The 12,213-nt window shown below is 38.6% G+C and overlaps 1 protein-coding gene across 2 annotated transcripts in view; it reads left to right on the top strand.

The window, feature by feature from the left end:
• Positions 1–12,213, top strand: part of ipo8 (importin 8) — a 123,138-nt gene that overhangs the window by 83,461 nt on the left and 27,464 nt on the right. For both annotated transcript variants that reach the window (XM_072267981.1, XM_072267980.1), the window contains 2 exons: positions 5,954–6,079; positions 8,175–8,241. In XM_072267981.1, the coding sequence (XP_072124082.1) occupies positions 5,954–6,079; positions 8,175–8,241 (193 nt within the window). The remainder of the gene's footprint in view (positions 1–5,953; positions 6,080–8,174; positions 8,242–12,213) is intronic.

Raw genomic sequence — 12,213 nt, 5'->3', positions numbered from 1 at the left:
ATCAGCATTCACTTGGTTTCTCCTTCCTCTCTTTTTAAATAATGATATAGTGTAATCAATCTTCCAATACTTTGGCACACTGTATTTGGGAGGATTGATGAAATGAAAATTACATCCTCCATTGTTTTTATTCCATTACCCTGGGATATATATTTCACCAATGTCTAATGATCTATCCATTTTCAAAAATGCTTATTTCTTAATACATACTTTCTTACAATGGTTATCCCATCTAATATTTCATACTCTATTTCACTATGTTGTTGGCATTGACCTTTTTTATTCCTTTGTAAATATATCTTCAAAGTGTTCATTTGGAACATTACTAAAGAAAATGTTTGTCTCTAATAGGTCCAGCTTTTATTTTAGTCACTCTCTTATTTGTCTATACATATAAATCTTCGGATTTTCTTTGATTTTAGCTCTTTTTATTCAAGCCCTCATTTAGAGTCATAGAAGTCAAAGAAAACTAGAGCATAGATACAGGCTCGTTGGCCCATCTAGTCCTTGCCAAACCATTTAAGCTGCCTCTTCCTGTCAACCTGCACCCAGACCACAGCCCTCCATACCCTTTCCATCCATGTACCTATCCAAACTCAAATGTTGAAATTGAAATCACATCCACCACTTTCACTGGCAGCTCATTCCATACTCTCACCACCCTCTTGAGTGAAGAAGCTTCCCCTCATGTTCCCCTTAAACATTTCACATTTCACCCTATACCCATGCCCTCCAGTTGTAGTCTCACTCAACCTCAGTGAAAAAAGCCTGCTTGTATTTAACTCTCTCTACCCCTCATAATTTCGTATACCTCTATTAAGTCTCCCCTCAATCTTTTACGTTCTAGGGCACACCTAATCTCTATTTTAATTTTACCTGTACTTGGCTTTCTGAAGAACTAAACTCTCTGCGTCACATAACATTTCCCTTTGTATTACATTTCCCTCAAAGCACCTTAATGTATAGTGACTGTCTTACCTTCGGGTAGCTATTTCTAGTCAACCTTTGATATTCACTTTTTGACCTAGTAACCTTCCCCTGCATAATGGCCAACAGAGTTCTCCTAAATGTACAGGAACTTAAATATCTGGTAATGGATGTCTCTCACTATTACTGTATTCTTGTTATTGCATGTTAGAAATTTGCTCTCCTATCTCCTTTCAATTACTTTGAAGCCAGCTGTAAACTTCCAGTAGTGCTTACCCTATCTTAATTATTTAGTTTAATGTATTTCTTAATAGTTATGACATATTCCTTATCATTGTTGTTAATGTTTCTTAACCAATTTTGCCACCTCTTCCCACCCTCCTTTTAATCATCTTATCTACTAAGTTGCTGTTAGTCATGTTTAGTTAATAGCTAAATAACATACTTTCAAACAGCATGCGCATGCTCGCACCCCCCCCTCTCTCTCTCTCTCTCTCTCTCTCTCACACACACACACACACTCACACACACACACACAGACACACACACACACACACACACACACACACACACACACACACACACACAGGAACTCATGATTGATGAAGGGTCTCTGCCTGAAATGCCGAATGTTTATTCCTCTCCATAGATGCTGGCTGACCTATTGAGTTCCTCCAGTATTTTATGTGTGTTGCTCAGGATTTCCAGCATCTACAGAATCTCTTTGCGTTTATACTTCCAAACATCCATCTAAGCTTTCAAGTTATTTACCTTATTTTGTTTACTCTTTGCAATTGGTATATACCAGGAGTCACAGCCAGGTTTCTGATCTATCATCCAAATTCTGTCACCAGTTTCCTCCCTTCCAGCTTTCTGCTCTTCTCCTTTTTGAATCTATGTTTGATTTCCTATACCTCTCTGATGTTATTTTAAACCTTATCCAAAAGCTGTAGCAAATCAGCCACCAAGAATATTGGCTTCAGCAACTCTTGTAGCCTCTACAGATCTCACCTTCTACAGGAATCTAAAACAATTAATCTTGTATGATTTTTCCGTCCATGTGGGTTCATCCGTACTATCCTCTTATTTCTATGCTCATTTCTTTGATACATTACTTCTTAAGCTCTTTTCTGAAAATCTTCCTGTAGAATCTAATCTGATTTACTATTTAGTTTATGGATACCAATATGGATTACAACCTTTGACTGCTTATCTGGGATGACCAGAAAGCAGTCAAAAATATCCTTTTCTCTAGCATCAGGTAGGTATCGTACCATGTTTGAATTGTATTTATGACTGCAGAAACACTTGTCTGCCCCTTAATTATAGAACTTCAAAAAGCTATTCCTCTTTTGGTCTTTCCCTCCCTCTGCTTGCTGTATCAGTATGGTGCTGTGTTTTTAAGACTGCCTGCATTCTCCAGGGAAACAACTTTGCCCTATCGGTATTTAAAATTGAATACCAATTTCTTCACTTTCTTCCTGTTCTTTGTCTGTGTAGCACTCACTCATTTTCTCTAAACCTGCATTCTCTTGAGTTCTAGGGTGATCATCTCCTTAACCATGTTGTTTGACCTCATAGACAAGCTGTAGTGATATCAGCTTCAAAACCCAGAGCCTGAGCTCCTTTGTCTGATGACACTTCAACTACCTGTAGTTGTCCAGGACTTGGAAACATTGCAGTTCCTACTTGACACAGAATGCAAATTCTTTGCAATTGAGATGCCCAGCCACACATCTTTAGTTATCAGGTTAACCCACTGAACTGAAATGAATGGAGGTTAAAAACAAGAACACTCAGTAGTGACCCACCAGCCAGCCATTTCCCGTGGGCTAATGTGAATCAGACAGCCATTCTTTTTTCCTATATACTTTTGTTTGGTGTATCTTATTTTTTTTCCACTCCCTTATTCTTGCTGTTGGCTCTCACTGTATCCTACTCATGTTGCTATTTATCTGTCCCTCTTTTCCTTTGTTCTCACTCTCTCTTTTTGTTCCTTATTGTGTAAGATTAGATCCCATGGCATTATTTTGAAGAAGGAAGTTGTGTCCGGTGTCCTTCTTTACTAAAATAACATTATCTGGTCATTGTGTTTTTGCTATTCATGTGTTCCAAAATATTGCTTTATCATTTAGATTGCTACAGCAGCGTATTTCAATAATATTCCTGGATATAGAGTGCTTAGGATACTCCAAGATCAAAAGGGTGCTCCATAAATGTGTCTTTTATTGCCCATCTGTGGTCATTTTGAACTTTATTGCAACTCTTTTTGTCATTAATATCCCATACTCCAAATTAAAATATACATGGAGCAGATAGTTGAGATTTTCTTCAGTTCTTTCCCGTTTTTGTTTATTTGATTATCTTTCTTATTCTTAAACTTTCCCAACCTCAAGTGTTAGCATGTACATCCTTATTCCTGTTTCTTCTGGAATTCCTTCCAAAAAAATTAGATAATCTCTGATAGTTTCAGAATAAAATTAGGAATAAATAAATTATAAACTCTTATGCAGTAGTGCTATAGGGAATGGGACTGACCAGATTGCTCTTCTAGCTGCTATATAGACTCAATAGGATGAATGACCTCTTCCTGTACTGTAACAGTTTTGATTCTGTGATCTGATGTCATTGATCAGAATACCTGTCCTAATGGAAAGTAAAGAAGGAAATGTCTTAAAGCACTTTGTAGGTGAAACACTCTCTTTAGGTAGGCTAGTATGTTATTAAACATTTTGTAATTAGCAAGATTACAATTTCAGTAAATTAACAACTACTTATTGATGGGGGTAGCTGGCCGGTGGTGTATGGCATCCACACTGGACTTGGAGGCAAGTGGTCTTGGGTTCGAATCCGGCTGGTTCCTTGCACACTTTCCATCCATGCTGGGTTGAGCATCGAGCTAGCAACTCAGCCTTGTAAAAACAGAAAAAAGTGCTAAAGAAACCACAATAAACAATAAACCACCCAATACACCACAAGGCGCGGAAAAGAACAACAACATCTTAATCGGGTGGAGCAATGTTTCCTGCACCTCTTCTAATAGTCTCTTTGGACTACATAAGTCTATAAAAGACAGACATCCTCGGAATACTGTATGCCCTCATATGATAAAGTGGCATCTCAAATAGCCCTGAACAATAATGCACTGATGTGTTATCTAGATTATCCATACAATTTCTGGGGTTAGATTTGTGCCCACAAAATTTGGATTCTGAGATGAACATGATCTACTAAATTGAGTTGTACAAACTAATTCAGGATTTAAGATGATGAATAATATATTATCGCAGGTATAGGAGATGTGTACATAACTATGGAAATCACTTGCATATTGATTCTGCTTTCAACATAACAGAAATGTTACTTCATCAGAATGATTATCCATTTGTGTGTATTTCTTAGTTTGAATAAACACCACTAGAAAAATGTAAGGCCCCACCACGTATCCAGATGTAATGTGTTTGGATTGTTAAGATGTAGCCATGAGTTTCTCACGTCATGGTGGCCAACACACAACACCTGAGCTGCTTCTCATGTGGCTTTTACACATTTCAATATTGTGACTCTTTGAATGAGTGAGGCATTTGCACACAGTTCACTTGGAGCAGGGGCTACTGTTTATTCTGAACTGGGACCACCCCACATCATATATATATTAAAAAAAAGGATGAGGGAGAAACATCAACAAAAAGTGAGCTTTGGTTCCACTGAGAAACAGTTTTACAATGCATGAGATTGTTGTATTGACACCAGTACATCTGAATTTAAGTGACCTGATCCCTGTGGAACTTTTGAGGGCAGCAAACCACTTAAGATGTCACTTTACTGGTTACCCAACTGGCAGCTTGAATACAGTTATCTTCAGGCACTTTTCTCATAAAATGCTCAGACTCTGAAAGACGATCTGTTGGAGACCCATATAAAATTCAAACCTTCCTTTGCATATGGTATCAATCCAATTAGCAATTCACACTACCATTTAATAATTCCTGAAGATATCCCTCAGATCTTTGACCACTTTTTAATCCACATTTAAATGAGGTGAAATTACTTCATTCCTGAAAAGCTTTCAATAAACATAGTCACGACAATTTATATTTCTTCCAGGGTTTTAGTCAAAATCAAGTTATTGTCATATAAACGCAGTGGAAAAACTTAGTTGCAGCAGCATCACAGACACGTAGCATTATAAAACAGCATTCACAGGAAACCAATAAATTGAACATACATAATAAACAAGTCTGTACAAGAAAGTACACGATTATGACAAGAAAGATTCATTTTAGTGCAAAATGATCTGTGGTCATAGGTTTGTTAAAGTATAGTGATTGGGGTTGTACCAATTGGTTCAAGAAGAGAATGAATGCTTGAAGAGAAATAGCTGTTCTTGAAACTAGTGGTGTGAGACTTCAGGCTTCTGTACCTCCTGCTCATTGATAGCTGTGAGTAGATGGCATGGCCTTGATAGGGGTTGGAAGAGATCTTTGATACATTTTGCCTTCTTGTGTCAGCACAACCTGTAGATACTACCAGTGGTGAGGAGGGGTGTGCTGTGATGTTTTGTGGTGGATCCACAACTACCAGCAGTTTCTTATATTCCCATGCAAGGTAGTAAATGCAAGACCATGGTTAGAAAATCATTGATACCAGATCAAAAGAGATATTAGAATAGGCACCAAAGGTTCATTAATGAGGTTGCTTTTAGAGAGCTGTGGAAGGGGGAGGGGAGGTATATACGTGTCAGTATATCTCCCCGCCACTGTGGTTAGAGCAATGGGTTAAAGGCAGCAACTGTGTTCAGCTCAGGCTTTATTGAGAACCCACATTCCTGAATTTGCATTAATTAGTTTAAGGTATTCCTCCTGCCCTTTGGCATTATTCTTGCTATATTTAATATATAAAATACACTGAAATAAGCGTTCTTTTAAATCTTTATTAAATAGCATGGGTGCTTGCATGTTTCCAAACAAATTGATCAGAGTAAATTTGTAAATGTTAAAACAAGGCTTGTTATTTTCCTTCCCAGGCAATGACATTCAGCAAAGTCCTTCAGAGTGATGCTTATGAAGAAGTTGAGGACAAAACTGTAATGGCAATGGGCATCCTGAACACGATAGACACCATTTTGACTGTAGTGGAAGATCACAAGGAGGTCAGTGACTTCACGAGGAATTTTCTTTAAGAGCATGTAATCTTGAGAAGTTTAGCTTCATCACATTGGCCAAACAAAAGCCCACACACCAAAACACCTTTTCAATATCCTTCCAACAACGGAAGCATATCTGGGGCACATTTGTTTAGAAGGGTAAGTTGAAAAGAGTCACTGGTAGTGTAGCTGGGGTTGATGCTTGTTTAGAAGGGACAGGACATTTTGCAGGACAAACTTTAGTGAACTGGGAGTGGAAGGTCCATGAGAGAAGACTGACAAGTGAACATGGTTAAGACCTACCTTGAGAGTGAGATGCATATTTCAGGAGAAGGAAATGAGGCTCCCTACATTGACTTAACTACTTATCATGAAAATAATAGTAATCTTGGTTGGGTGAAGTTAAAATCATTAAGCATGATGTGCAGGGATGGAAGATTGAACCCAGAGGTTGACAAAGAACCATGTTGCAAAATGGGAGAAATATAAAAGAAATGTGAGAAGTGTGCTGCTTGGGAATGGGCAATTAGAACATAGAACACAGGAGACCTACAGCACAATATAGGCCCTTCGGCCCACAATGCTGTGCCGAACATATACTTACTTTGGAAATTACCTAGGGTTACCCATAGCCCTCTATTTTTCTAAGCTCCATGTATCTATCCAGGAGTCTCTTAAAAGACCCTATTGTAACCGCGTTCACCACCATCGCCAGCAGCCCATTCCATGCACTCACCACTCTCTGTGTAAAAAAAACTAACAATTTACCTCTGGCATCTCCTCTGTACCTATTAAGAGAAACAAAGGACATATGGGGGAAGTTCAAAAGCTTCAGGAGCTGGAAATCTGAAATAAAAACAGGAACTTCTGGAGATAAACATGCAGGCAGCATCTATAAAATGAGAAAAATGGGAATTAACATTTTAGGTCAAATGTCCTTCAAACCAATTCAAAAAGTACTGAAGTAGGTGATTTGAAATGACACTCAGAACATATGTTGAAATTCAGAGTGAGAATAAATGTAAAGGTGTAGGTATTAACCACCTTTAAAACAGTGTCACTGACTGGAAGAAAATAATCAAGCTCAGAGGCCTGATTGTTTCCATCAAAATAATGTCAATCTCAGTGACATATTGGATGCTCATTGATAGATAGTGCCATTTCACAGCTGGTTCTGAGTTTTTTCCGTGCAAAAATATTTATGGCTGTTCCATAGAAAGATAAAATGAATCTACCAATTTGTCTCCAAAACAAAAGCACAATTGGGTTCACTTACAGGACTTTGCTTTTCTCTGCAGCAGATATCTTTCTGCTGTCAGTTCCCTTTGATATATTTACTCAGGCTTTATGCTACTGAGTTTAAAGATGCAAAGGCACTTTTTCATTTTTTTTTTCCCCTGCCCAGCCTCCATTCCCCACCCCTCCTCAACCTTCCCAACTACACATTACAGAGAGGCCAGAATGTGACCTAGTACCCAGCCTGCTTTCTAGCATTTTGTGATAAAAGTGAATGAACCAGAGATTATTTTATAAAATAGAAAGAGGAAAATTTTCAAGGGAAGTGTTTTTTGTTGACTAATGAACTTTGATATTGATTGTGCCTGATTCTTAATGCACTGAAGAACTTGACTTTATAAGCTAGTCTATATAATTGACTTTGTATTTCTTTTTTCTAGAGTAGGTTATATGGTCGGCACAACATTGTGGGCCGAAGGGCCTGTAATGTGCTGTAGATTTCTATGTATCTCTATCAGTCCTCATTGATAAATTTCTAGCTGTTTAATAATTTTAACAAACACATGCTGCAGGAGATTTTGTTAATTAGTTGATTATGCAAACTGTTTTTGTGTTACAGCTCAGGTGCTACATACATCGTAATTGATGGAGGAGGCTTTTATTCTCTTAAAGAACTTAAGGATTCATACTAAAACAAGTTGTATTATTTGGGAAATTTCATTTCTATCTTTGAAGAGTTTGACTTGATTTGGATCTTTAAACTTCTGGCAGCAATATTGAGTAAATAGCACTGTTGTTTGCTCACCTGTTTAGGTACCAGAGTAACACTAAGCATTTTTCCCTCCATTTCCTCCCCATTCTCTAGATTACACAGCAGCTCGAGGGGATCTGTTTGCAGGTCATTGGACTAGTACTTCAGAAACATGTAATAGGTACAGTGTAAACTCTGTTTTCACTCTTTTACAGATGAAATCAAAATAAGGCCTTGGCAAAGCTGTACAAGTGTTTATAATTCTCAGCCTGTGAACATGAATAGAATATTTAAGAGGGAACTTTCATACATATAGTGACATTCATAAATAACTCTATATCTACATTCGATATCCAATGAATTGGCTCTGCAAAGTCTGGTCATTGTTGTAAGAGAAGAAACAGCAAAAGGCAGTTTGCACACAGCATACTTACACAAATGGCATTGAGATAAATGATTAAGGATTATCAGGAAATCTGTTTGTACTGTAGTGTTTATTTCAGGACTGCACAAATGAATATATTTTCCTATAGAGAAATGTGAGAACTATTTCCTCATTGTTTCATATCTTTCTGGAAATTCTTATTTATTCATGTCTTAAGTTGCAGACATCATTGGTAGGGCCACCGTTTATTTTTCATCATGATAAGTCATTGCAAAAATTGTAATTATCCACTTTCTTAAACTGCTACTTCCTGTGGGAAAGATGCTTCTTAAATTCTGTTCGGTAGGGCGTAAGGATTTAGACCCATTAGTGGATGCTTGATTTTCTCTGCTTTGCTGAAAGGATTGGACATCTTCAACCTCTCACTGCTGCTGTCTGGGGTGTCTCCTCCTTCAAAAGGTCAGATTTCAAACCAGGGCCAAAGAAGAGCAGGGTGAGCTGCAACACTCATACATACCGCAATGAAGTGCCTAGAGAGTTTGGTTATAGTTAGAATTCACTCCAGTCTGAGCAAGGACCTGGAACCTACTGCAATTTCTCTTTCACCATAATAGGCATGGAGTGGACACAATCTCACTGGTTCTCCAGTCTGATTTGGAGCACTTAGACAACAACGAGACACGTCAGGCTTCTATTTATCATTCGTAGCTCAGCATTCAACACTCTCATTTCCTCAGCACTTAACGACCTAACTCAAAAACCTGTACCTCCCTCTGTGACTTCCTTATTGGGAGACTACAGTCAGTGCAGACAAGTAGTAACATCTCCTCATCACTAACTATCAATATAGGTGGACCTCAAGGATACTCACTACTCTACTTTCTCTTCTCTTATGACTGTGCGACTAAGCATAACTGAAAGCACGATCTATAAATTCACTGATAAACACCACTGTTGTTGGTAAAATCTCAGATGGCAATGAGGAGTAAGATAGATCATTTGGTTGAGTAATATCACAAAATTACCTTGCACTCAATGTCAGCACTGTGGACTTCGGGAAAGGAAAGTCGGGAGAACACATACCAGTATCCATTAACAGTGGAAAGTATGAGCTGCTTCAAGACCCTGGGTGTCAACATCTAGGAAATCTATCCTGGGGCCAAAACATCGATGCAATTGTGAAGAAGGCAAACCATCATTCGGAGTTTTTTAAATGTCAGTAACGACTTCTACAAATTTCCATATATGTACAGTGGAGAACATTCTAGTGGTATCATTACAGCTTGATATGGAGGCTCCAATGCACTGAATCACAAGAGGTTGCAATGGCTTGCAGACTCCACCATGGGCATAGCCCTCTCCATCATCAAGGACGTCATGAGGAGGCAGTGTCTGGAGAAGGCGGCATCCGTTATTAAGGGTTCTCACCTTCCAGGATAGGCCCTCTTCTTGTTACCTTTGGGGAATAGGCATAGGAGCCTGAAGACCCTTGCACAATGATTTAGGAACAGTTTCTTCCTCTTGAAAGCTCATAGTTCAAAGTAAATTTATCAAAATATGTTTACCATGTACAGCCATGAGATTCATTTTCTTGCAGACACTTGCAAGAAAACAAAGAAATACAATAGAATCCACAAAGCACCACACATAACAAAAATTGACAAACATGCAATATGCAAAACAGGACAAATCGTATAGATAATTAAAAAATAAATTAATAATACTCTGAACATGTGCTGTAGAGTCCCCGAAAGTGAGTCAGTTCAACGTTGAGGCGAGTGAAGCCAGTCCAGCAGCCCGATAGCTGCAGAGCAATAACTGATCCTGAAACTGGCAGCGTGGGACCCAAGACACTTGCAGCTTCCATCAGAGTTAGCACTGAGAAGAGAGGGAGATAGGTCAAATGGAGGCAGACAGGACAGGCTCGGGTGGCTGGCACAGGGCAGTAGGGCTGAATACCGGTTTGTTTTCTACTTTCAGGCCTTAACGCTCTAATCTGGCTTGAAATCCATCCCAGCCATCTCACCCACTCTTCTGGTGATGGCTGAACTTTGTCTGCTTGAAGGTGTTGTAACTGTATTCCTGAGAGCCAAGTTTGCTGAGTTCTTCAAGAGATCCTAAAATCATTAGTTCATTTAGATTGTTGTAAAGTATGCTTCTTAAAGGGAAATTACAAGCTGCAACTTGCAGCAATCATAGTTCAAAGAAAGTATATCTAGTAGTTTTGTGAGTTGCTTGCAAAATGTCACCATATATCCCCTTCGCCATTATATTTCTGGATTGTCCATGAACCCATTAACACTACCTTATTATTCCTTTTTGCACTATTTACTTCAATGGTTCCATCTAATATCAAAGAATGTATATAGCATACAACCTGAAATCCTTCTCTTTGCAGACATTCATGAAACAGGAAAAAAACCCCCAAAGAATAAATGTCAGAAAAACGTTAGAATCCTAAAGGCCCCCATCCCCTCCTACACATATGCAGCAGCAAAGTATTAACCTCCCCCCCTCACCTTGTCTAGCAGGAAGCATCAATGCCCACCATCCACCAAGCCAGCAATAGCAAGCCCCCAGAGAGTCTGTGATCTGAACTCCCAACAAAAAACTACAGTCCATATACAGTCCAGCACTTTGACATGCCGCAGGCTCTTTCTCACTAACAAGTGAGAAAGAGATGTCACCCTTTCCACGGCAAGAGGGAGACCAACAGATTGCTGAATGAATATTTTCCAAAAACTATCTCAGTGACAAATCTCAACGATGTATTTTGTGGAGTTTTGCTTCTTCTTTGTGCATTGCTCCATGTTACTCATGGAGGTCAGTTCAGGTGCCATTTCCTGCCATGCATACCTCACAGTTGGTCTTTTGGCTCCCTGATCCAAAGAATCACTTACTCTGTGTTGATGTCTTGCGTTAAAATTTCTGATTCACATCCTGTGAAATGAAGGGTTCACTGCCTTCCCTTTCTCTCTCTTGGGGTATTTTCCACAGAATTCCCTACTGCACTGGTCCTAGGTCTTATTAAGAGCTGAGGTCTTGTTGAGAATACAATTATGTGTTAAATGCCAGCAAGTGTCTTAAATTCCTTTGCAAGTATTTAGGGGGAAAAAATGTCATGATATTTTGTAATTGGATTGTGATCGGAAAGTATATGGTGTTTAGACAATGACTAAAGTATGGCATTTGTAATAGTATATGGTGCTGTTTTAATGCTGAAACTTGGAAACAAATTAGCTTTTAGACCATTCTCTTTTAATTTGTTATTGATTGCCCAGAACTTGAGGCAAAATAAAGTAACGTGTCTTAATGACTATCATTTGCTGGCTCTGACATCCATCACCATGAAGTGCTTCAAGAGGCTGGTGATGGCATTCTTCAACTCCAGCCTCCCTTCGACTCTTTGCAATTTGTCTACCACCTTAATAGGTCCATGGTGGATGCCATTTCTCTGGCCCTACACACTGGAATATTGGGATAACAAAAGCACCTGTGCTAAACTCCTATTTATTGAGACATTAACTCTCTAATGATTCGTGCTTCCTGGTATTATACTGAAGATTCAACTCAAATTTTGTTCTGAGTAAAATGAAGGTGATACCACAACCTCAACTAGTAATATTAACATTGACCTTTTCAGTTTACCTGCAACTATTCTACAAAAGCTTTCTGATTCAGTGACACATTATTAAGTGATTGTTAGGCTGCTTATTAATTTTCATTTTTATATTCCTATATTGATAGTATGAAACCATCCAAAATTTT

Source organism: Mobula birostris, chromosome 9, assembly GCF_030028105.1.
Source record: "Mobula birostris isolate sMobBir1 chromosome 9, sMobBir1.hap1, whole genome shotgun sequence".
Classification (NCBI taxonomy): domain Eukaryota; kingdom Metazoa; phylum Chordata; class Chondrichthyes; order Myliobatiformes; family Myliobatidae; genus Mobula; species Mobula birostris.
Note: the sequence above shows the minus strand (reverse complement) of the source record. Positions and strands in the feature narration are given on the sequence as shown.